Below are 27,395 nucleotides of genomic sequence, written 5' to 3'. Positions count from 1 at the left end.
TAGCAATCAATAGGACCAGAGGAGTTCACTCCTACTTCCTTAGAAGGGAGCTCCACAGAATATAGTGGAACATCTCCAAAGTTAAATGTGCCCAGAACAAAAACTAAAATAAAGGGTGGAATTTTGTGAATGTTTCCAGCTTCTACTGCAGTAAAATGCAATTAACAGTTATTGAAACCTTGTTAAGGTCTCAGTACATCTGTCATTCCTTTATTGTACAGGTAGCCTCTGACTTACAACAGTTCATTTAATGACTGTTCAAAGTTACAACAGCACTGAAAAAAGTGGCTTATGACCATTTTTCACACTTATGACCATTGCAGCATCCCCAGGGTCAGGCAAACAACATTCAGACTCAACATTTGCAATCAAGCCTTTAGATTGGTTTATGAATCTTTCTCTTGGGCTATGTTGAACACATTTCAATATTTATGACAGATTGCTCTGGTATCAGATCATATACTTAAAAACAGTTCATGTCTGCTATTAATTACAGGTTGTATTTAAAAAAAACCTTTCCAAAATCTCTTAAACAAGAGGAAAGGTTTCAAAGCCAAGTATTCGGAAGATCAAAGGGTCCATTTCTTGCGCAACCTGCTACCATGTATTACAGTATACATCTACTGATAGGTAATACACTCCCTACATTCCTTTTGAAATGAGAAGAACGCTTTTAGCTTTCAAACTTTCTTTTAATTATTAGCACTGCTTTCCAAACGTTAGGTTTTTTTTAACTAAAGAAGGTGTTTCCTGCCTCAAAAAAAAGAGTGGGAAGCAGTTTCTTTAATGCTTCCTTCCACCCCTCCCTAAAAGATTTGCTTATTACTACTCTGATCCCAGATACACCTCTTAGATATTTTTTCTTCTTATTGTAAGATAATAAGGCTGCCATTATTATCTGCATATAATGGATATTTAGTTCCTTGGTGTCCATGAAAGCAACTGCTGTTTTCCACTGTTTTAGTTAACTCTGTTTTGCTGAAAATATAGTTCATATTTATTTTTTTAAACAACTAATTAAGGGGTGTGTGAAAATGGTGTACCATTTCTAAATTGGTTTGCTAAGTTAGTAGATAGCCATCCATTTTTTATCTCTTTCTGAAAAGTAGATGCATATATTCAGCAGAGAATCTTTGATCTTTTACAGCACCACCATGCCATTACTTTAATAATTGATGGCCATTTTTTATAGAAGTTGAATATTATATATCACTTATGCATTCTGTGAACAAACATTTATTGTAAAGTTTCCACCGTTACAGACATATATCTATTATATATGCAAGGTCTTTCAAAATCATGCTTAAATTTTTCTCACTACTCAAGATCTTCCTTCTTGAAAACTGCATTTGGAGGAACTTCCTGATTTATACAAGAAAGAAAATTAACATCATTTTGTGTAATATTGAATTCAAGTATCAATTGCTGACAAAATAGAGCCACTGGAAAAAAAAGTGTGGAGGGGTTCTACGTGACAAGCTGCAAAGTTGACAAAAGTATAGAAACATTTTTAAAGAGGAAAATACCCTCCCACAGGCAAAGATATTAAGTGTTTATCTTTTGGAATATTGCAGGTCAATCTGGAAAGAAAAATGGATGGAGAATGGGGGTGGGCAGATTGAATGACATAGAGGAGTAAGACCCAGTCAAACTGGCCAGAAATCTTAGGAAATTAAAATACATTGTAAGTATTTCTACATGTTTGTTAATAACTGTCCCTAACATGGCTAATCTGGTTTAAGAAATAAAATGAAGCTATGCTATTATTCTAAATCCTGCCTATTTAATCTCTATTATGACTAGAACCAGAGTTATTTGCATTTTAAGTTGAACTCCTGTGGAAGGATCTAAGCATGGCCTTAATCTTGGCATATTTGAGACCGAAGTATCAAAATATGGCATATTTAAAATGCGTTTTCCATATCTTAGGTAGACTTTCTACTTTCAAGCAAAGGTGCAGTGAGGAAATTCACCCATTTTGTGAAGTTACTTCATAAGTCATATTTCTTTTTGGCTTTGAATCCATATAATTTGACAAAATGGCCTGATGGTCACATTATTTCTGCAATTTATGATAGTATAAACTCAGTTTAGAGACGGCACACAGTTGATGAACTATCATCATCATCCTAACCATTGTCTCTCCAGTGCAAGATGAAGGCCTCTTCTGAGGGTTTCCAACCAATACGGTCCTGAGCTTTCCTTTGCCAGTTGGGCCCACAATACTTCTGATGTCATTGCTCCATCTTCTTTTAGGGCGCTTTTGTGGATGCCTTTTATTAAGTGGCATCCATACTAATTGACTAACTATAAACACAGGAAAAGAGCAAAAGTCTCACCAAAGCAGCAGATATTTACCTTTAGATTCAACAAGGATCTGCCTGGTGTGGATTTAATAACACACATTAAGAGCAATAGTAGAATGATTTTTTAAAAAGTGGGTAGTGCATATAAACGATAATATTGACAGAAATTTGGAAAATAATCTCGCTTTATGGGTGGGACTGGAGTTTAGAAGGGGAGAATTTAAATGAAGAATGAAAAGAGAAGTTGCTATTGTTAGCTGCAAAGTCATGTACGACCCATCGTGACCCCATGGACAATGTTTCCTCCAGGCCTTCCTGTCCTCTACCATCTTCTGGAGTCCATTTAAGCTCATGCCTACTGCTTCAGTGACTCCATCCAGCCACCTCATTCTCTGTCGTCCCCTTCTTCTCTTGCCCTCAACCTTTCCAGTATTAGGCTCTTCTCCAGTGATTCCTGCCTTCTCATTAGGTGACCAAAGTATTTGAGTTTCAACTTCAGGATCTGGCCTTCTAAAGAGAAGTCTAGGACTGACCGGTTTGATCGCCTTGCAGTCCAAGGGACTCGCAGCGGTCTTCTCCAGTACCATAGTTCAAAGGCTTCAATCAGCCTCATTTCAACTGCTTTTCAGTTCTCATCTGAACATTTCATGGTTGCTTTTCATTTTGGGTGGAGAATTTACTGGGGAAAGGAAAAATACAGTTTTATGTCATGTCTGATCTAGCTCTGAAAATAAAACAGTTGCTAAAAAGTTTCTGTGGTTATTTGAATTCCACAGAAATGTTGGATGGAGTCTTCCTGGCTCTCAGAAGCAGGAAAAAAAACTAGAATGAAGCATTTTCTATACAATTGATATATTACTGCCTTACTTTATTTGAACCAACACAATTTGAACTAATGTCCCATACTTTTATTTTGTTGTCTGTCAAATTGTATTACTACATGCTACATGTTCAGAGGATACAGGAGATTATACCTGGGTAACAGCCCTGTACTGCATATTTAATACTAATACAATTTCTCTGTTGTCATTTTTTGAGGTTGTGACTGTATTGCATCCAATTTTGGCAACAAGGTTCTGTAAGCTTCAGGAAATGTCCTGAATGTCTTCCAGCGATCAATTGAAATAATCATACAAGATTGCAAAATCATGCCAGCTTTTTGAAATTCTCATGAATACAGAAATCTCACAAGATGTTGGCATTCCATGAGCCCTCAGAAGAAATTTAGGGCTTTATTATTATTTTTATAGGGACGTGGTGGCTCATTGGGCTAGGATGCTGAGCTTGTCAATCAGAAGGTTGGCAGTTTGGCGGGTCAAATCCCGAGTGCCACATAACAAAGTGAGCGCCTGTTAACTCGTCCCAGCTTCTGCCAACCTAGCTGTTCGAAAGCATGTAAAAATACAAGTAGAAAAATAGGGACCACTCCGGTGGGAAGGTAACAGCGTTCCGTGCGCCTTTGGCGTCTAGTCATGCCAGCCACATGACCATGAAGATGTCCTCAGACAAGCGCTGGCTCTTCGGCTTTGAAACGGAGATAAGCACCGGCCCCTAGAGTTGGAAATGACTAGCACGCATGTGCGGGGGAAACTTTACCTTTACCTTGGTTAGAAAAAATGTTGGGAGAAAATGTGGAATTTAAACCTGAACTTTTTTATTAAGTATAATGCCAGAAAAGATCAATAAACAAAGTTTATATTTGATTCTACATGTCACAACAGCAGCAAGAATAGTCTTCGCACAATACTGGAAAAATGAAGGAGTACCACCAGAGGAAGAAATAGTGAAAAAAATATTGGAATGCGCAGAGGTGGACAGATTAACTATGAGATTGAAAGATAAAGAAGAAACAGAATACTGCCAAATCTGGGAGTCATTCTACAAATGGCTAGAGGAAAGAACCAAGGATTTAGGAATTAACTATGTATTAGCCCTTTTGAATACAGACAGCACACTGGTTGAAAAATTAATATATGTATGTAAGAGAAAACTAATAAAATCTTTATTTTAAAAAAAGGGATGGTCTTGAAAGATAGGAGGAGGAGCAGTACTCAGATAAAAAGGCCCTGAGCTCAGTCCAAGAAAATAACTTGGAAAAAACATATCAGATAAGTCCCTCCCGAGTTCACATGGAGATAAAGGGAGAGAGGAGAAAAGCACATTCAGACTCACAAAATTTTGTTCCTATAGCTGTTACAGTAAATATAATCCTGACCTATCCAGTATTGGTTTCTTAATCTGGTCTACATAGTAAGGCTGACATTCAGGTACAAAACATCCATGCCAATTGAAATAGCCATAAGAAAATATGCATGCTGCCTCTATTATGAAAAAATAGTAGACAATCTGTCAATGCGGGGATTAGGAAAGATGTGCTAAGTGTAATTATAAAATTCTAAATAGAAGAAGAAACTCATATTCACTAAACATAAGTAGATATCAAACAGGAAAAATGAATTAAACATAAAATAACCCCAAACTGAAATCTCTTTTCCTAAGGGAATTTATTTATTTGATTTATTGATATGGCTGCCATCTTGCAAATGTGGCTCTGGGCAGCTAACAACATGTAAAAACAATTTAAAAAACAGTAAAACTTCCCCTATCTCTTTACTGTTCCCAGCCCAGTTGGGTATGAGGAACAGTCCACTGAAAATTATACCACAGGAAACTAGGCATAAATGGAACAAGAGGCTTTGGCCTTCCCTCCAGACAGAGTCAAAATATTAATGCTTGTTTGTTGTTTAACCACCCACATCACTCAACATTTGTCAGGGATTGTCAGAATCCATTTATATCACATTCATAAATGTATGTTTAAAACATTATCCCCCCCCCTATGGATTCTGCCATCTCCCGAGGAAGGAGGAGCATATGTGGATTCAGCCTGCCTTAGGTTATTTCAAAGGCCAAGGGAACCTTTTGAACTGGGGGGATGAAAAGGGAGGGTTAGAGAAGAAGGCATCTGGCTTCTTTTAATTCTGGAAAGGAAGAAAGCAATAACCATAAAGATTCGAAGTTCCTTTTTTTCCCCATGAAAGGGATGACACGAAGTAGAAGGATGGGGGCTGACCAAATGGGGTTGAGGGAAGGGGGGTTGAACCGGGTACCCTTTATAAAATTTCAATTTGTAAAATAATACTAAGTCCTGTCTTGTATTCCCACAACCAAGCATGTCCTAGTAAAGATTCCTTTTGGACTAGAACTGACTCAAAAAGTTTTTGTTTTCCTAAGACATGGATTGGGGTGGGTCCTGACAGTAGACAGGACTTGCACTGAAAGTCAACCTGGAAGGGAGAAACCTTACCCGGGGACTTTGCAACAAATATTATGTCTGGCGACGAAGCAAGAAAGGAGGGAAGCCCCACAGAGAGGGAGTCTTCCCCCCCGAATGGAATCCCAGAGACAATGGGAAACTGAAGTGGCATATTTCCCTGGGGAAGAAGCGGTGGAGCAGCACGACCGAAAACCCCGGTGGTCGATGGGCGTTGGAAGGAAAAATGAGTGGGAAAAGGCATCGGGTGAAGTGACCCTGAGACGGAGCGACCACCAGCCGGAATGGAGGCAAGAGATGGAGAGCTCCCTGCACGCCAGTGAGGAGGAGTGGATCCTGGAAAAAGCCATTGATCTGATGAAAGCAACCCTGAGCTCACTAAGGGAGGAGAGAGCTGAAAAACGTAACCGAGGCAGCGCCTGGTCCCGTAACTGGAAAGGTAACGGAGGGGATCCAGCACCTGAAACCCCGGGGCCATCCAACGGAACAGGAGTCGCTGCCTCAGCAGGACCCATACCTTGCCAAAAAATTCCAACTGCAAAAGCATTACCAAAACTTTTTGTACAGCATATTTAGAGATTGCACAGGGCACCACTATGCATCATATATGACAGAGGGGTGCAATTTACCTTGGCATTTTGGAAGGAATTCTTATCCCTGTTAGGAACTACCCAAGGATTGACATCTACTCATCATTCTCAAGGTAACGGGCAATGTGAGAGATCTAATGCAGTACTTGAGCAATATTTAAGATGTTACGTTCCTTTTGGACTAGAACTGACTCCAAGATTTTTTGTTTTCCTAAGATGTGGATTGGGGTGGGTCCTGACAGGGATGCATGATTGCTTATGAGTAAATAGGAGGCTGTGCATTTCTTCAGATTTCACTTTGAAAATGTTCTTCAGAATGTGTAGGGGCATGAATGCAGTCTTCATTGGTGATGCATTAAAATAGCCACATCTAGCTGCTTTAAATTTGACTGCTTCACACCAGTATAAAACCAGCCATAAATAAATGAAATATCAGAAACTATTTCCATACAATCTGTTGCTGTCTTCCCTAAAGATGCCTAAGGAGACATCTATACTTGAGGCCAAAAAGCCTTCTTTTCAAGAATTCAAGATGCTGATTGTCACCTTTAACGTCCTACATGACTTGGGGCCAGGCTATTTGAACGAGCACCAATCAAGTGGCTGATTTGATTGTGTTGTTGTTGTCATAGGGGGTGGGCTGGCTTTTTTATAATAAACTGGTGGGTAATAAAATCCACCATATAATAATTTATTATATAGTTTGGCTTTGGGCTGTTTAAACTATTTTCTAATAAAAACAGTGGTGGAAAACCCTAACTTATAAAAATCACCAGCATCTTAAGATGAGCGATTGGCCAAACCAAAATGTGCAAGATACAAACAAAGATTTTTCTAAGATATATATATCCAAATAGCAATTGTAGTAATCTTTGCTCTTCTTCATCTTCTTTTTTATATTTCATTATTTCAGACAGAAAACTTCCAGCAGAAGATTTGTGTTTCTTAAAAGCAAACATGAAAGGGACAGGCTTTTGAATCAATGTCTCTAGAGTTTATGAGTTCCTCACCAAAATTTTCTAGTCAAGGCTCTTCTACTTACTCATGATATTCAGGCTCTGAGTAAGTCAAAAGAAAATAGTAGATGGTTGGATGAAGTTAATCCCATCTCAAAGTTACAGATCATGTAAGACTTCATATAAAATCCCTTATCTACGTGTTACACAGCATTACTGAATATACTAACACTTAATTCCTGGAGAAACAGAGTTTCTTACTTCTTAGGGATAGCTTTCCTATTCTGCAGGGGGAAAAAATCAAGAATGATTCCTGAACACTGTTATGTTTTCCAGAAATACCCGGAAAACTAAGAGTCCAATGCTGCTGGAATGTAAAAATATATATGAGCAGCATTTATTTACTTATTTATTTGGAAGATTCTGCCAACTAAAGTTTTAGTCAATGATATTTTTCCTCGGTCTGATTCTTGCAATCTGTTTTCAGGTGATATAGTCGTAAAGTGGTATAATCTAGGAGCTACAAACTCAGAACAATATGTTTCTGACCTTTCTTACATTGTCATAAAATCACATTATAACAATCTTAGAGGATTGGTTTTCTCTTGTGTTGTGTGACAAACCACTCATACAAGCAATTTTACACACAGCTGAATATGATTTTAATGGTCAGGAACGATGAATGAAAATTCATTGAGGCCTGTGTAAACCAATAAAATAATAAACAGCATTTGGCCTTTGATCATTATTCTCCTCTATAATCATCATTTTTTCAAAAGCCCTTCTGTTCCGTTGCTATTTTTGCTTTCCAAACCTCAAAAGCTATTGCAAGCAGGCCAATGGTTGTGTTCTCTGTCACCAATCAAAAAATTCTGGTTGCAGCACAAGAGGCAATATCATCACCTAATTAGCTGGCCAAGGAGAGAGTTTAAAAATGGCATTCAATCACTGTACTTTCCACTTTCACAGTTCATGCTGCAGTTGGCATTTGGTGCTTTGCAAAAAAAAAAAAAACCTGAGCATTTGCAGGGATGGAAGCCTGCAACACTGACAAGGTGTCCTCTCTTTAAGAAATAATTTACAGTAGCTTAATATGTCTGGGGAAGAAAGAGGAGTCAGGAGGCAAATCAGATTCCACCAACTGCATTCCTCCAATGGGACAATAAAAACTTTTGCAGCAGTCCAGAGCTTTCACTGGAAACTGAGACAGAGTAAACCAGGTCAAGTGCTGAATAGAGACAGATACTGAAGCAGTTCAAAGGGTGTTTGTGGAAATGTCTTATGTCAATTGCACATTAGTAGCAATCAAGAAATCAGACAGTTCTTATGTGTACGTGGGTATTTTACAAACAATTAGCAACCCTCCATCCAATCAGTACAATGGAAATTAGAGAAAGTTTTCCCTTTGACTTCATTATTGCTCTTTAGAGTTTTTGAAATTCTAAATTATTTGTTTCTTATGGGTGCATTGTGAGTTAAGGACATAATACACAAGTATTTAAACAAGCATGATTAATGCTCGTATTTTAAAACTTTTAAAAACATTTTTTGTAAAAAATAATCCATGTTTCTGGACTCTGAATGTTTTGGGGCTATAGTGAGATCTACTTTTTTCTTTCTGATATATTTTTTAAAATCCTTTTAATGTAGACAATCTGTATAGAGTAATCCACTTAATTAGCCTAATTAAGCTTTAATCATTAAGTTAATGAGCTTTAATCATATTATTTCAAAGTACTGTATGATTTTATCGGACATTTAATTTAAAAATATTCTCTTGAGTTTTCCCCCTCAGATAGTTTCCTGTTCAACTGATTATTTCCTGCAGGAGCAGAAAAAAGGAATGTTTTCTTCAATATGAAATAAATGCTGCTGGTCAATGTCAAGTTTATGGACATTATGAAACATCTGATCATATATAGTGAACTGACAAAAGCAAGCAAATGTACCTACATCTGCAGCAAACAGCAAGCTATTGCCCAGCCAGGAAAAAGAATTTTTCTTAACCTAATTTTCTCAATGTCCATTGAACTACAGATCCATCAATTCAAAATCCAGAAAGACCTTTGACTAAATATCAAGTTGGAAGAGAATTCATTAGTCTAAATTCTAGAGTGGCGGGGGTGGGTGGGAAGCAGCAAGATCACCACAGGCTTACCAAATATTTAATTTCATTTCATTTTATTAAATTTGTATACCGCCCTTCTCCCGGAGGACTCAGGGCGGTGAACAGGGCATATATAAATAGCAAATACAAAAGTTAAAAGGGAATTAAACAAGTGCCCAAATAAAAAACAATAGCAATATAAAAATCCATTAAAAAAAACCCTAACATCCCCCATCAGGCCAGACCAGCTAGTTCAAATAAATGGGTCTTCAGACCGCGCCGGAAGGAGCGAAGGTCTGGTGCCATCCGGAGCTCAACCGGTAACTGATTCCATAGTTCCGGAGCGCCCACAGAGAAGGCCCTCCCCCTGGGGGCCACCAGTCGACATTCTCTGACCGGAGGCACCCTGAGGAGGCCCTCTCTGTGGGAACGCACAGGGCGGAGGGAAGTTGATGCCAGCAGCAGGTGGTCCCCAAGGTACCCCGGACCCATGCCATGTAAGGACTTGAAGATCATAACCAAAATCTTGAATCTCACCCAGAAGACAACTGATAACTGGTAGTTAAAGATGAAGAATTTAATTTAATTTTAATTTAATAATATTTGTATACCGCCCTTCTCCCTGAGGACTCAGGGCGGTTCACAGGGCAGAATAAAATACTACATACAAACGTTAAAACAAGATTAAATAATTGCCCATATTAAAACAGTTGGAATAAAATTCTAAAACACCAATTTAAAATTAAAGCAAAAAATTAAAAAACCCCACCAATCCCCATCAGGCTAGGCCGGCTTGTACAAACAGAAACGTCTTGAGGTCGCGGCGAAAGGAGCGAAGATCGGGCGCCATCCGGAGCTCTACCGGTAGCTGGTTCCACAGCTCCGGAGCGCCCACAGAGAAGGATCTCCCCCTGGGGGCCACCAATCGACATTCTCTGATCGGTGGCACCCTGAGGAGGCCCTCTCTGTGGGAACGCACAGGGCGCAGGGAGCTTGATGCCGGCAGCAGATGTTCCCTAAGGTACTCCGGCCCCATGCCATGAAGGGCTTTGAACACTGTTACCAGTACCTTGAATCTCACCCGGAAGACAACTGGCAACCAATGCAGCTCACGGAGCAGCGGTGTAACGTGGGAGTATCGGGAGACTCCCAACACAACTCTCGCTGCTGCATTCTGTACCAGTTGGAGCTTCCGGGTGGTCCTCAAGGGCAGCCCCATGTAGAGAGCGTTGCAGTAGTCCAGACGAGAGGACACGAGCGCATGAGTGACCGTGCACAAATCATCCCGGCTAAGATAGGGCCGCAACTGGCACACCAGGCGAACCTGGGCGAAGGCCCCCCTAGTCACAGCTCCTATATGGTCTTCCAAGGTGAGCCGTGAATCTAGGAGGACTCCCAAGTTGCGAGCCCTATCTACGGGGGGTAATAGTTCACCCCCCATAGCCAGAGGTGGAACATCCGAATAAACCCGGGATGAAGGTATGCAAAGCCACTCAGTCTTGTCGGGGTTGAGTTGGAGTCTGTTCCTCCCCATCCAGACCCGAACCGCCTCCAGGCACCGGGACATCACGTTGAGGGCATCACTGGGGTGGTTTGGGTTCGAAAGGAAAAGTTGGGTATCATCAGCGTACTGATGATACCCAACTCCAAAGCCACGAATGATCTCACCCAGCGGTTTCATGTAGATGTTGAACAGGAGAGGCGAGAGGACCGACCCCTGAGGAACTCCACAAATGAGAGACCTCGCGGTCGACCTCTGTCCTCCTGCCAACACCGACTGCGAACGTCCCCGGAGATAGGAGGAGAACCACTGTAAAACTGTGCCTCCCACTCCCAATCCCCTGAGACGCCGCAGCAAGATACCATGGTCGATGGTATCGAAAGCCGCCGAGAGGTCTAATAGGACTAGAACAGAGGAATATCCCCTGTCCCGAGCCCTCCAGAGATCATTCACCAGCGCGACCAATGCCGTCTCCGTGCTGTGCCCGGGCCTGAAACCCGATTGGTACGGGTCTAGATAATCCGCTTCATCCAGGACCAGAGGGAGCTGATGCGCCACCACACTCTCAACAACCTTCGCAAGAAAGCGAAGGTTGGAGACAGGACGAAAGTTGTTTAATACAGCTGGGTCCAAGGCAGGCTTCTTGAGGAGAGGCCTCACCACCGCCTCTTTCAAGACGGCGGGGAAGCTACCCTCACTCAAAGAAGCCGATATAACTGCCTGGAACCAGCTGCGTGTCCTCTCCCGGGCTGCATAAACCAGCCAGGAAGGGCACGGGTCCAATAAACACGTGGTGGTGCTCAGTCTCCCCATGATCCTGTCCACTTCCTCCGGAGTCACAGAATCAAACTCCTCCCAGGTGATATCGACAAGATCGCCAGTGTCCTGATCGTCAGACTCTGCCCAGTCAGAGTCCAGACCGGTCCGAATCCGAGCGATTTTGTCCGACAGATGTTGGTTAAACTCCTCGGCACGACCCTGCAAGGGATCCTCCCTCACCTCCTGATTTAGGAGGGAGCGAGTCACCCTAAACAGGGCGGCTGGGCGATTATCTGCGGACGCGATAAGGGTGGCGAAGTGGTTAGACCTCGCCTCCCTTATCGCAGCGAGATAAGACCTAATGTAGGCTCTTAGTCGCAATCGGTCGGATTCGGATCGGCTGGACCTCCAACCGCTCTCTAGGCCCCGTCTCCGACGCTTCATCTCCCGAAGCTCCGCAGAGAACCATGGAGCTCGACGGGATCTGCACCGGGTCAGGGGCCGCAGGGGTACAACTCGGTCAAGAGCCTCAGTGGCCGTCCTTTCCCAGGCTTCCACTAAGGCATCTGCCGAGCTGTGAGCAAGGGAGGCAGGTGGGGACCCCAGCGCTGCCTGGAACCTCTGGGGATCCATTAAGCGTCTGGGGCGGTACCATTTAATTGGTTCCAAACACCCACGGCGGGGGGTGGCAAAACGGAAGACCAGCCGCAGGAGATGATGATCGGTCCATGACAGGGGCATAATAATTGGAGAGCCCCCACCAAGATCATCTAACCACCGTCCAGATAAGAAAACTAGGTCAAGGGTGTGGCCTCCCTCATGAGTCGGTCCCGAAATTACTTGCGTCAGGTCCATGGCCGTCATGGAAGCCATGAACTCCCGAGCCAACTCAGATGAACCTCCCAGCGATGGTAGATTGAAGTCCCCCAAAACTATAAGTTTCGGGAACTCAACCACCAGCCCAGAGAGGACATCGAGCAGCTCAGGCAGGGCTGCTGCTGCGTGACTAGGCGAAAGGTACACCAGCAGCAGGCCCAACTACGCACCAGGGCCGCATCTCAGAAAGAGAGACTCACACCCAACTATCTGAGGAACAGTGGCCTCCCGCGGACACAAGGTCTCCCTCATAACAACAGCCACACCCCCACCCCTACCCTGAGCCCGAGGCCGGTGCAGCACCCGGAAACCTGGTGGGCAAAGGTCAACCAGAGGAATCCCGCCCTCTGGGCCCAACCAAGTCTCCGTGATGCAAGCCAGGTCCGCCTGCTCACCCTCGACCAGATCACGAACGAGAGGAGCCTTATTAGAGACGGACCTGGCGTTCAAATACACCAGCCGGAGCTCAGGGGGCTGCACACCCTCACTCCCGGGCCCTTGGGGTAGAGCCAGAGGGTCGGAGTGCCCCACCGCTTGTAAGCAGCGGAGAGGCCTTCCCTGAGATCGATACGGCCCTCTGCTCCTACATCTGCTGCCATTCCCTGATGTCGTGGGAATAGGTAGCCCCACGACCAGCCCTGGAGCCCCGGAGGTGACCGACCCCCGCTCCTCCCCCCTGCGATCTCCATCGGCCCTAGCCAGAACAGCGGTGGTTGGATAGCCCCCCTTATCCAAACAACCAAAAGAACCCTCCCGCCTCCCTAACCCCCTAAAAAATTTTGAAAGAAAAATAATCAGGGGCCTCTTATTAGGTCTACGTCGAAGGCCCCTACCCGTGCCCAGCCAACTCTCAGGGTCCCAATAAATGGGCCCTTCCTCGAGGTTATAATCGGCTGGCAAGGCGGGTCGCACCCAGGAGGGGGGAGCACCCCTGAGGGCGCACAAGTCCGTGGAAGAATATTTAAAGGAAGGCATAAATAGCAGTCCGGATCGCAGGCAGTCCATAGATAATAGTCCATGAGGAGGATCTATTCGGAGAGGGAGTCCCAGGCCTCCGTCCAGCCGCTGCCACTCAGCTGGATAAACCCCCCGGGCAGGCCTGCCACCGTCCTCTCACTACGGCCACAGAGCCAATTCTCGGGGGGGGGGATGGAAGTCTGGAGCAACCACACTGGGTATGGCCTGCCCCATAGAGCTCTCACCTCTAGGGGCAGCAGATGTAAATTCGGCCATCCTCTCACAATGGCTAATACCCAGAGTTCTCTGTCCTTTGGGGTGTAAGGGGCAATGCGCAGTTGATTGTAAAAACAAAAACAAGCCATCATAGTCAATTCTGATAACAGCCAAGTCCCCCGTTGTCCCGTCATTCCTAGAGGTTGTAACTGACCACCAGTCCATAGGCCCTCAGTTCCATAATTATTAGGGCCTTCCAGACTGTGGTCAACAAAGATTGGCTCCCCCAGGTCCATTAAATTCCCCACCGGTCTTCCAAAATCCTTCGAAATGACCCAAGTCCACAAGGCTCCACTGGGCTCCACCGGAATCCACCGGCTAGCCCAGGAACCTTCAGGGCCATCAGAAACAGTGGGGCTGCCAACCCATCTGGGATATGCAGAACCAACCGGGGGGCCGGCAAACCGGCCATAACGCCATCGCTGAATCATCAAAGCCGCTGCCGCTGGGCCGCTATGGACACTGCCGCCGCCATCACCGTAGCCACCGTAGCCACCGGAACGCCGCCAAGGCCGCAGACAATCCGGGGAGAGCCACTGCCACCGCCGATGAAAAACGGGCCAAAAAGGCCCAGGCGGCAGCGGGACAAACGGTTCAGTAAAAGCAGGCCAGACCACAATAGTCGATGGTAAAGTGGCCCGAAAACGGCCCGGGAACAACGCCACCGCCGCCGCCATCATCGTCGCCATTAGGATAACCCAAAGCGTCGTCGTCGATGCAGGCAAAAAGCAGGCAGAAAGCAGAGGCAGGCCGGTCGAAAAGAAAACGATAGAAAAGGCGGGCCAAGCAGCTCGTAACTCGTAAACAGCTCCGTCGCCGCCGCCGTAGCACCGCCGCCGCCAGCCGCCGGGAACTCCAAACGCCACCGCCGAAGAAGCCAAGACCGCCCGACATAGCCGGAAACTCCCGACAACCAGCTGAGCAGCCGAGCAGCTGAGCAGATAGCAAACCGGCAGCCCAGCGAAATGCCGGTCAAGCTGATAAAACCTAACCAATTGCAAATTCATCGCTGTCACCCTTCCCCCAACCCAGGGCATAAAGGAAAAAGCCCTGAGGGGCTCCTAAGACGCCTATCTTCTCGGACCTGCAGAGCTCAACCTCACACGGCCGCCCGCACGTCCGACATCATAAATAGAGAAGTAATATCTCTTTCAGGCAACTGAAGTTTCTCATAGGATAGATAGTTAATTCAAAATTCCAAAAGCAAGGATATTGTTCTGACATCTTCATATTGAGGTATAGTGAAATAGGATGTATCTTGTCATTATGGAGTAAGGCAACCTTATACAATAGATGGATAGATGGATGGGTACAGGACGTGCTCTAACTCTAGGCAATAAAAGAAAATAAGAGCAGATTGGCAGCCTATGTGATGTGATGGAGAAGTCTGGGTAAGTGAATGTCTAATTAAGCCTTCTGACTTCCTCATTACCTACATAAAAAGGACAACAATTTGGTAGATATTCAGTATGTGTAATCGAATTGATTACTGGAAGTCCTCGACTTACAAGCAGAACTGAGCCCAACATTTCTGTTCCAAAGCGAGCCATTGGCTAAGTGAATTTTGCCCCATTTTTCAACCTTTCTTGCCACAGCTGTTAAGTGAATCATTGCATTTGTTTAACTTAGTGGCATGGTTGTTAAGTGAATCTGGTTCCCCCATTGACTTTGCTTGTCAGAAGGTCGCAGAAGGGACACTGCTATTGTCATAAATATGACTCAGTTGCCATGCGTCTGAATTTTGATCAAGTGACTATGGGGATAACGTAACGGTCATAAGTGTGAAAAATGGCGATAAGTCACTTTTTTCAGTGCTGTTGTAACTTCGAACAGTCACTAAATGAACTGTTGTAAGTTGAGGACTACCTGTAATACCAATCGCTCATTTTCAGGTTTGCTATTTCATTGTTTTCTATAACTGGAATCCGTTAGTATTCATTTTTTTGCCTTTTTTAAAATCAAAGCAATATATAAACCTACAAATTCATATTTTACACTGGGAGTCAATTTTGTCTCAGGGGGAAAAGGGACTCTTGGACACAATACTTCTCAGAATGAAAATGCCAAGGATTCCCTTTTCAGAATTTCCTTTTCTCTACGTTATGTATAATATAAATGATTAACTGATTGAGCCCTAGTGGCTCAGTGGTTAGAATACAATATTGCAGGCTAATTCTGCTCATAGCCACGAGTTTGATCCTGATGGGCTCAACATTGACTCAGTCTTCCATCCTTCCGAGGTCAGTAAAATGAGGACCCAGATAGTTGGGGGCAATAGGCTGACATGGTAAACCTCTCTAAAGCACTAAGAAGCAGTATATAAGCCTAAGTGCTATTGCTGTTGCTATTTTTAATCCCTTTGATTCCTTTAATGATTAGTCATGATTCTTTCCACCTTCCCTGCATGAGTGTGCACTGTGATTTTTGGACTGCTACCTACTATACTCTCTTCTTACTGTACACGTGGCAAATGCCTAGATTAAAATGTGATGTAGACCAGAACAATGTTCCAGACCACCAGAGTCATATCAAACTATCTTGCAGGCATGGACCGTTATCTGAAAGTCTTGCTTAGGACTTGCAATGGAAAAGGAAAGCTAAATAAAGTTTTTTTAAAAAAATAAATAAATAAATTCAATTCTTAGGTTAAATTAAATATTTCAAACTGGAACCTACACGTTTTAGCATGAAATGCTCTATTTTAAATAAAAGCAAAATGGGGCGCTTCAAGCATTTGTGAAGAGCTTGAAACCTCAAAAAGCCCACTCACTGCTTCAAACAACCCACTCGATGTTCAAAACACTGTTTTGTCTTGGAAATGGAAGCATCTTACACTCCAAATACAGAATACAGAACAACAGAGTTGGAAGGGACCTTGTAGGTCATCTACTCCTGGTGCATAGAAAAGGGAAGGCTAACAAGGTACAGTAGTTTTCTTTCTATGAATCTTTTTCTATGTAGTTATGAAATCCAGTCTCAACATGATATAAAGGATAACATATGCATTTACTAACATCAAATTCAGCAAAATAAATATCCATAAATAACGTGGGCTTAAAGTTGGCAATAAACACTTCAACATTTTCAGCATTTCAAAACGATTAAGAAATGATGCCTGGAGATTTTTGAAATCTTTTTTGAACTGGGGAAAGGGAGAGTAACCTGGCCTTATTTCCAAACCAGATAGCTCTTTGGTATCATTTAAATGAGAGTTAAGCATACTGTGCAGTACCTCATCAAATGTGGAAGACTGGCCTAAGAGGAACAATCCTACACTATGATCTAGCGAAGTCACCAGAGTCTTTGCCGTTAGGAAAAAAAAGTAAGCCTGAGGGTGTCCATGGTGGGAGGTGTATGTCTGTGGGTGGATTTGTGTGAGTATGTGTCTTTGTGTTTAATAAAGTCAAGATGTTGCCCACAATCATGGGATATAAGCCCTGCCCTCTTTTTTATGGATCACAATGGACATATCAGAATGAGGTCAAAACACAGAAGAGAGATTACTGAGTGGGTGGATCAAAATATAAGCAAGACATTAACACACATAAAACATTATTTTTTAGTCAAATTACAATCTACACTTCTCACAAAGTATAGAAAGGATACCACAAGGTGTTCCTTCCATCCCTATGTCATTTGCTTAAAAAACAAACTTCAAGAGCAGAAATACATTTTAATGCCATTCTTTTTCATCCCTCAAAATTATGTTGTCTGGCAAGAAATATGACTTGCTTTGAATGAAGCTGTTAATCCAGATTTATTTCACAACCACCATTCTCGTGTTCAGTTCTGTGCCATGTATGATTGCCAACACTGCAAAGGAAAATACTTCTAATTCCAGTCATATGGTATTTTATATCTTTTTATACCAGCTGTCTATCCAGTTACACGAGAGATAGCTGGAAACTCAACTCATCTAAAATAAAACGAATGTGGATTGTAATGTTTTGTTTCCACTTCCCACATCAAAAGATTTTTTTCCATGTAATATTTTATGCTACTACTTGTTAAAAAAGAAATTTCAAATTTCTTTTGAAACACAGCTCTTCACAGTTACTGTTTAATATCTGGAGCCCCCTGAACTAATAATGTAATAACTTGCTTAGGAGTTGAGGTATGAACCTGCTGGATTTGATACTTAACAAGATAGATTTCAAGATAGAAATAATAATAATAATAATAATAATAATAATAATAATAATAATAATAATAATAATAATAATAATAATAATAATAATAATAATAATAATAATGTTGGAAGGGACCTTGAAGGTCATATAGCCCAACCGCCTGCTCAGGCAGGAAACCCTATACAATTTCAGACAAATGGCTGTCCAGTCTTTTCTTAAAAACTTCCAGTGTTGTAGCATTCACCACTTCTGGAGGCAGGTTGTTCCACTGGTCTAACTGTCAGGAAGTTTCTCCTTAGTTCTAGATTGCTTCTCACCTTGATTAGTTTCCATCCATTGCTTCTTGTCCTGCCTTCAGGTGCTTTGGAAAAAAGCTTGACTCCCTCTTTTTTGTGGCAGCCCCTGAGATATTGGAATACTGCTATCATGTCACCCCTAATCCTTCTCTTCATTAAACTAGACATACCCAATTCCAGCAACCATTCCTTATATGTTTTAGCCTCCAGTCCCCTAATCATCTTTGTTGTTCTTCTCTGTACTCTTTCTAGAGTCTCAACATCTTTTTTACATTATGGTGACCAAAACTGGATGCAGTATTCCAGGTGTGGCCTTACCAAAGCATTGTAAAGTGGTATTAGTACTTCACTTGATCTTGATTCTATCCCTCTGTTAATGCAGCCTAGCACTGTGTTGGCTTTTTTGGCAGCTGCAGCACACTGCTGGCTCATATTGAAGTGATTGTCCACTAGGACTCTGAGATCCCTCTCACAGTTACTACTATTGAGCAAGGTACCCCATATACTACACCTGTACATTTTTTGGTATTGGTTTGTTTTAGGAAGTAGGATTGTCATGCCTGAACCTTTCTCTTCACAACATACTTTTTCTGCTCTTTTAACAGACCTGGGGCTCATTTAAAATAATTTATTTCTAGAAATTTCAGAGTTGAGTGTGTTCCACAAGTAATAAATCTGGTGGCCCAAATATGTCCTCTAATCACAAAGTAGGATGGGATTATTTTTGGATAGTCATTGGGGAAAACACTCTTTTTTAACATGACCTCAATGGCACACCTTCTCTAAAGAAAATTTTAAAAACCCTATCAGACAAATTTAAGCATTAAAATATTTTCTTCATATATGCATGCAATGTACACGCACCAGGCTCCTGATTACTGCTTTTTTTAAAAAAAAAACTTCCATGGAATGCTTTTTCACTCAATTCCAATTGTTTTGGAGGTGTTTTTTTTTAATGTTTCTAGTTAATATATTGTTTTATAGAGTTTTAAGATGTGTAGGGCATCCTGACTGAATTGAAGGGGAAAAGTTTAAAAATTACTTTGTTTTCGTATCATTACTCCTATACCCATTTTTCATATACATTCTTCCATACTTCAAAAGACTTTCTCAGCATTTTTATTACATAGCCCCTTGGAGGTTAAAGCTAATCATGTTTATGTTGGGGGAAGCTCCATAGTTCAATAGGATAAATTATTAATATCTGAATTCTTACTATCTAGAACAAATGAACTGTTTGTCAATATAACAAGCCTATGCAGACCTTTAATTTTTGCTAATAGTTAATTATGATACCTCTCTGGGAACAGATGCATGAGAAGGATGGAGATGAATACTTCTAGTGAACTGTGATAATTCCTCATGCATTTGCATTAGTTTAACTATGCTTCTAGTATCTTCTATGCATATGAGATTATTTACATAATAGATTTAAAAGCCATAACCCTACTGAAAAAACTGTGAGTTTGGGTATAAAAAAATATGGGGAAGAAGGAGAAAAAGGAAGAGGGAGGGGGAGGTTCTATGCTGTTCAGAGAAGAAAGTAAAAAAATAAAATTTGTACCTTTTACATTGTGACAAGTTATTTCATGCTGCACAAATTGTGCAATCGAAACGGCAAACATAATTGTGTGTTTGAAATCTTGGCTGACAGCAATGCTGTTTCAAGGCCAAAACAGTGGAACTGGGAACAAGTCAACTACAGCAATATTCATTTTGCTTAATTGGCACTCTATTACATATTAATTATTAATGAGCTTGTATTTTGATCATTGTTGTATAGCACATTGTTAAGCCACATTTCCTCACAAAGGCACCTGCATTGATATTTCAATAAGTACTAATGTGTGAAATTTGGAACACTTTAACCCAGACTCCAGCCCAGTTGAGCTCTGTCTAGTCTTATTAGCTTCAGTGGGACAAATGTAAGTAAAACATTGGATTTAAAAATAATTAATTCTGTTTCAGCTATGTCCAGTAGTAATTTTTAATTTGAAAGGGCAAAAGACAACATTTCTAAATAAACAAAAGTGATAGAATCTTTTAATAACAGCCGATTCTTGCTTTGATTTCACAAATGATAATGTAATATAATGCACATGAACTAAACTTAATTCCATTAATTAGAACCCCACTAGAGAGAATACAAATGTACTCACCTATTCTCTGATGGCCAATTTATTTGTGCAAATTGTTTTTCTCTTGCCACACTCCCCCCCTTTACTAAAATTATTAATTCCAATGTTACCTTTATAACTAATTATTTGGTTAAACTAAGGTGCCTATTGTGACTGAGAACCCAACATATATGGTAGATATCAGGTTTAGGAAAACTGTGGACAGTCTACTGACTCAACAATGGGATAGGATATAAAGACTTCCAGATCAGGTAGAAAGATATGAACAATCACAGGCATAATCATACAATGTAATAAGGATTTTAATAACAAATGGTCATAATAGTCATAGTACTAGCAATAGTACTTAGACTTATATACCGCTTCATAGTACTTTACAGCGCTCTCTAAGCAGTTTACAGAGTCAGCATATTGCCCCCAATAATTTGGGTCCTCATGTTACTGATCTTGGAAGAATGGAAGGCTGAGTCAACCTTGAATTGGTGAGGATCAAACTCCTGGCTGTGAGCAAAGTTAGCCTGCAATGCTGCATTCTAATCACTGTGGTACCATGGTTCTTTATAATAAGTGGTGCTGTCTATGCCATAAATATTTCTTTGGACTTTTTTTCATGCTTATATTCGAGAGTAGAAGGTACTCTGATTTCTTACAGGAAGTATAACAAATGGCACAAAAATGAAGTTTTAACTCCAACAGCCATTGTGGTTGAAGCCACACAGCTGTGAATGATATGGCCAGCCGCATCTCCTATCTTAGTTATGGCTAAGCTGTTTCTGGAAAGCATTCCACAAAAAAGCAGCCATTCAAGGAGACCAGATAAAGGTTTTTCTAGTTCATCTATACCTTGGTGAATATTCTTAACTGGAAAGTAAGGCAATGGGCAGATAGGAAGAACTGAGAAACCAACTAGAGATAAATCACCAGGCCAAAATATGAGCAGGAATAATACAGCTGATCAACAGATTAGTACATGGGAGGACAAAACTCTAAAAACAAGCAACAGAAACAGATGAAAAATGGCGATTCCAAGGGAACAATCCTGTTAGATTCCATGATCCATGCAGTACATGTACAAATAAGATTTTCATGGCCCCACAGATTAGGTCTGTATTTCTCAACCTTAGGAACTGGTTGGGTTAGGAACAGGAAGTCTGGCTGGGGAATTCTGGAAGTTGAAGTCCACACATGTTAGAGTTGTCAAGGTTGAAAAACACCGGATTAGGGATTGCCTGTCTAATATAGATTTAGATAATTTAACCCTGATTGTTTTTAAACAATTGGGATACATTTGCTGTTCTACTGCAAATCACTTAGAGTTCTACCAATAAATCCTACTCAATTACATGCCCATGACTAGTCTGATAACCTGGACAATGAGACATTGCAAAGCTTCCTCTCAACTAAGAGGCCATTGAACAGCATGTACCTTCAGATTCAACAACTAGATGGTCAGTGGAAAGTTACAGAAGACCAAATGTGACCTGAGGACTCTAGCACATATTTAGAGGTGAAGAATTTGTTTGCATCTTCTGTGTTTTATTCACGAAGCATCCAAAGGTAGGGATCAACACTCAAGCTTTGTTACAGAAATAACCAGACGTAATATCGTAATGTCATCAAACCTAATGGGAAGGTGAGTGGGGAGATTCGAACTAGATTAAAAAGTGAACATAATCATCATCTGAACCAAGTGAAAATAGTTGGATGCATGTCATGATTTTTCCCATTTTGCAGCCAAGAGAAAAACCTTGTAAAAGACAGAACATTGTTCTTTGACTGCCACCAAGAGGTAATTTCACAGAGCTGTTGGGTTGGGGGGGGGTGCAGGGTGGGGAATGAAGCTAGTGAAGTTTAAAAACAGCATTCTTCTACTATCTTTATGATCTCTGCATACTGGGAAAAGTGAATTCATAGCAGACTAGGAGAATAGGAAAGTGCCAGTAGAAATAGTAACTTATCAATGTTACCAGTATACATATTTCAGACAAATGTGATATTAAAAAATCATAGTCTACAATTATAAACTTTTATAGAAGCATCTTCATAAGAGACTCCGAGTAACAAGTATCAGTAGTAATTTTGTCCTTTTGTTCTCTGTAGAGATCTTTCAGTCTCTATATGAAATTTAGAATTAATTATAGGAAAACATTTTCTTTTCTGCCCAGATCCTATGCAACCTTACTGTATATTGGTCAGTTTGTGAATCAAGGATGCAAGGCTAAAATCTCTCCTGTTTTATTATTTCAACATCCAAAGATACAAATTAATATTCCAGCTTTGTTATAGTAACATCTAGTCATAATATTTAGTACACAACTTTATTTGCTTTAGATGAAAATTCATAGGCAAAGCACAACCTCTAAACCTAGGAATAATTAATTACTAGCCCTATATATATCAAGGTTAATGAAAATTTAGCTTTAGAAAAACAGAACCAAATATATAAGAGACAGGTAGATGAAATTGTACTTGTGCACTTACTCTTTGGGGGAATAAATCTGATGACCACTTGGGTTTATTTCTAAATAAGCCTGTGCAGAATTGCACTGCACAATTATTAAAATAATATCACTGGCCAGCTGAAGAGCCAAGTGCTACAAGCACTGCATAGCTATTAAAAGCGACTAGATTAACAAATCAGAACAGTAATTTAACTTAATATCAGAGTCTTTAAATTTATGAAGAATATTTAATAAAAAAATGAACTGATACAAAATTGCAAAGTCTTTTGGACCTGAAGAATGTCATAGCAACAAAACACACCATGCTCCCTATTGCTCCTCAGGCAAACCTAAAGACCTGTTGAAATACACTTATTTCCTCATATTTGTTTAAATGTTCCCATTATCTGAATTAAAAAATTACACCTCAATGAAATGTTATGTCCCATCGCAAATAAGATCATATCCTAGAATAATCCCTTCCCTTTCCCAGTAAAAATGTTCTGAGGAAAGAGAACTCAGATCCTTGGGTCCAAGTAGTTGTTTGGGCAAAATTAGCCCTCTGTGACAAAATAGGAATGATCTCTTCAGTTAGCAAACATCTGGGTAACATCAGAGGTAGGTGTTTCTCCTAAATTCCCCAGCTTGTTGAAAGCAAAGTTATATGCCATGTCAGTTTGTTGATGGCCAAAGTCCTTAAAATGGCCTATACAGTTTTCTCCTCCAATGAAGAGAAACAGTCAACAATTCAGGTAATTCATCCACCATTGTCCTTAACATCTGCTATAGGTATGTTGTTGTTGTTGTTGTTAGCTGTGAAGTCGTGTCCGACCCATCGTAACCCTATGGACAACATTCCTCCAGGCTATAGGTATACTGGCTCCTATACATGGAAGGAGAATGGTATCCTCAGGCTCAAAACAAAGAAGTACTTAGACTTTGCCTTGTCTTTGAGTTCCTTTAAACTGCCCAAAGTAGTCAATGGTAGAGAGCCGTTCTGGATGCTACCTGTCTGGGGATACCCATCATCTTCTGCTACTAGTTTTGAACAAAGTTTCTCAGCAAAATCCCCGCTTTTTAGGATTTGGCCTAATGGAATTACAGGCATTGGACATTCCTCAAATGCACTATTAATCAAGTGATGGGTTTTTTTAAGCCTGCCAACAAGACCATTGCCGAGAGGGAACATGGAGTGCTTTTTTCCACCCTACGGAGTCACCAACATAGATGTCAAGATATGGCTATTCCTCAAAGGCCACGTGTGGTCTCACTACACATGGTGTATTTTCCATTCAGGTGAGAAACACTTTCAGATCCTTTCTTCCTGATTTCAATTTTTCATTTTGAAGTTTAAGTAAGCTTTTATTGTTGTCTTAAAATAATCCCTGCAGAATGAATGCATCTGTTATTGACTTCTTTTGGAGTAATGAAACTTCTTCAAGCAAACAACCATCCTCAGAGAACACCAAGGATTTTCCCTTTTTTCTGTAACTGTCATTCACCTGTTTGATTTCATTTCGGTATTTAACCCAGAGATCAAGGATTTTTTAAAAAATATTCTGTGGTATAAATAGAATACAAAATCAACCACATACCAATTATGGTTTGTGAAGCAGCAATCACAAATTTTCTAAAATGCGGAGGAATGAAAAGTGAAGGTAGAATAACCGCACAGTTAACATTTGATACAGGTTCACTTCAATCGATGCAAATTAAGTCCACATTTTATTGCAGAACATTAAACAAAATAACTAATGGAGAACAGATATGATTGGGATATTCTTTTCAGTAATGCAGGCATATTTTTATGCATTTGTTTTAAGTTCTGCTGCCTATTCTGTGTGCCGGTGTGTGTAAGTACACACACATACGCGTGCTTGTCACTGTCTTTTTTCCAAATTCTCATTCAGGATCCAGTGAAGGCTCTCTTTTCTTTTTTAATGGATAGTAACAAGGAAGGAAATAGCTAGGAGATTAAATTAAAATTGCTACTCTATGTGTGGGGCTCTAGACCCAGATTAGGGACCCCACATACTTGCTTTTCAATAATTGCAAAGAGCAACTGCGCACTCCAAATATAGCATAATAGGTAGCTTGATCCTAAATTCATTATGCATAATGCATATATATCTGCATTTTTTTAATTTTAATTCTGCATTAGCAGAATTAAACCTGCTAATTATAAACCTGACAGAGTGAAACAATGCTTACTATGTTTTGTTTTTATTATCTTGTCACCATTGCAGGAGCCACCTACTTGAAAGAGCTCTAGTGCCTCTTTACAGCTGCAGGCCTATTAGAATAGTGATCGGGTACTCCCCCTTGTTTTCCTAAAAGTGTGCCTGCGCGTTTAAAATTAGGTCTTAACTCTTTGATGTGAATACCAGGAGTTGTACAGAAAACACTATTTGAAAACACTATTTGAAAACACAGACTCTGTCTATTTCAAAACACGCTCTCTGTGTGCGTAAAGAGCCTTCCCCTCCAAACCCTTAAGTATACTTTCCAAAGGCTGTTTTATGCTCTCATTAAGTCAGTTACAACTGTTTGGGAAGGTGAATCATCAGGTACCTTGAACATTTTATATAAAAGTCAGTCAGTGCAATATAAAGGCAGACAAGGAACAAAATATTTCTGACAATGGAGTGCAAATTCAGCTACATAAATTCAGAGCAGGAACAGCCTGGACTGAGAGGAGCCAAAACCTGAAGTTCGCATTGTTCATTTTAATTTCCCGGCATCTTCACTTTGGGGAGTTTTACTTTTGCTTCAGTTTATTGTTTTTAGTAACTCAGTATTGGGGCTTCTGTTCTGGTTTTTCCCCAGGCCACAGATTTCCTTTGGAAATCTGACTTGTTTTTCATAAGCACTTCATTTCTAGCATACACAGCAACAACAGTTGCTTAATAGTCATAACAGAGATTTTAATTTTCAGCATGCTAACACAACGTCTAATTATTCAACAGCGAGTCACCATCCTGAAGGCATACCCATATATCTAACATTGAATTTCCCCCTTCCTTGCCTTAACTCTCTTTTTTATATTGAATTTCTTTTTTAAAGAGAGAGAGAGAGAGAGAAACCAATGAAATGATTTACCTGTAGAAAGCTGTTGGAGTAGTGTCTCTCATGGCAAAACTGGTTGCTTCATTCTCAAGGTAATAAGGTACCTGCTGGCTGTGGTGATGAAGAAAAGGGGAAAGTTGGGGAGCCGACTGTAAAAAGACAACAGGGCTTGGGGGAACATTGTTCATAGAATGAAATCCTCCCAGGCTGGTGGTGCCAAACGATTCACTCGCTGGGGCATAAGTGAGGCTGCTGGAGCTGTACACTGGAGCGGCAGTGGAAAAATCGTAGGCAGCACCGTCTGGATAGTTAAACCCCCCGGTCTTGTTGCTGTCCACGTACATTTCGTTGATCGGCCGTTCCAGAGGAATCTTCAGTTGTGCTCTGCTGAGAGGCTCTAGTTCATTGCCTTGTATTTGGTGCAATAAGGCAACCCCGGAGGTTTTTGTGTGAAGAGTCATGGTCATAGTCAGTGGCAGTGAACACGTCGCATATCTAGGTTCTGTGCTTGAAGGAGAATCAGCAGCTGGCTATCCACCTGGAAAGGGAGCAGGAATCGAGTTGAAACATTTGGCAAAAGCCTGCTCCTCAGCCACCTTATGCAATCATGTATGTATCCAGCTTATCCCAGCTTAGAAGAACACACAAGCCAGGTAAGCACCAGGAGTTCTTTGGCTCTCTCTTTCTGCCTCGGAGTCTAACTTTTCCTCTGAGCTAATATACTTTACAAAGGTGCTGGCACTGAGCCAGGTATTTGCCTTGCCTGACATTGGTTTAAACATCACTCCAAAAACAATTGGTTCTGGATCTCCACCAAATAATTGTTCCACTATTCTAGTCATTTAATTTTTTACTATATGTGGTTCCAGTAGTCAAAAACGGGCACAGGAGAAAATCACAGCGAGGGGCTGACTCAAAGCTCTCTCCGTTTACACTGTATTTAGTAATAAACTGGCTCCAATTTATCTCCGCTTATCTAGACTCCTTGTTTTGTTCATCTTCATGTTTGCTAGAAATATGTAATGTGTACAGTGCAATGACCCTGAGTAGGACTACAGTGTAACAGAGATACAGTCTGGCAAAGTGTGTTTGTGTGGCTGCACTTGCTCCTGTGTGCATCCAGCCACAAACCATCAAATCCCACCAAACAGAAATGAAAGGGTGGACTATATCTATGTAGGAGAAAAGGCACACAAACATACGTGCTTACTGCAGTGATCCTGATTTCTATTATTTAGCTATACAGCCCAATGCTTTTTTAAAAAGAAAAGAAAAAGAAAAAAGAAAGATAAGTTAAATTTGCTGTTGTCTCATACTTATTATCAGCACAAGTCTTTGATGTGAATTTAAAATGAAGCAAAATATATAGAAATGAAAACTAAACATGCACTGCTTGCATTATTGCACGTTAGTTATAAGAAGAAGAGAAATCTAGCAAAAAATACTCATTTGGAATTTTTGAGTTTCCTACTGCATATTTAGTTTGGAGATTAAAAAATATAATTTTAGGAATGTCGAAGTAAATAGATTTTGGCACACTCAGATTAAAATAATTAAAAGAGAATCAGAATATTTATTTTACTATATCATACTCTACAGAAATAATTTATTTGTCAAGCCCATTGACAAACATGGATTTCTATGTACTTCTACACCATTCATACATGGCTATAGTGACATAATAGCTGATAAAATGTACTTTTCCCATAATACTAAAATATA

At 41.0% G+C, this 27,395-nt stretch overlaps 1 protein-coding gene across 1 annotated transcript in view; it reads right to left on the bottom strand.

Annotated features, from left to right (window-relative positions):
* The window catches only part of ESR1 (estrogen receptor 1), a gene marked incomplete at both ends in the record, with an annotated part of 169,545 nt that extends 143,405 nt beyond the window's left edge, over nucleotides 1-26,140 (bottom strand). Inside the window, one exon of the mRNA XM_083348730.1 lies at nucleotides 25,707-26,140. Within this exon, the coding sequence (XP_083204856.1) occupies nucleotides 25,707-26,140 (434 nt within the window). The remainder of the gene's footprint in view (nucleotides 1-25,706) is intronic.
* Nucleotides 26,141-27,395: the final 1,255 nt, after the last annotated feature.

The sequence above is a fragment of the Vipera ursinii genome, assembly GCF_947247035.1.
Source record: "Vipera ursinii genome assembly, chromosome: 1".
NCBI classification, from domain to species: domain Eukaryota; kingdom Metazoa; phylum Chordata; class Lepidosauria; order Squamata; family Viperidae; genus Vipera; species Vipera ursinii.
Note: the sequence above shows the minus strand (reverse complement) of the source record. Positions and strands in the feature narration are given on the sequence as shown.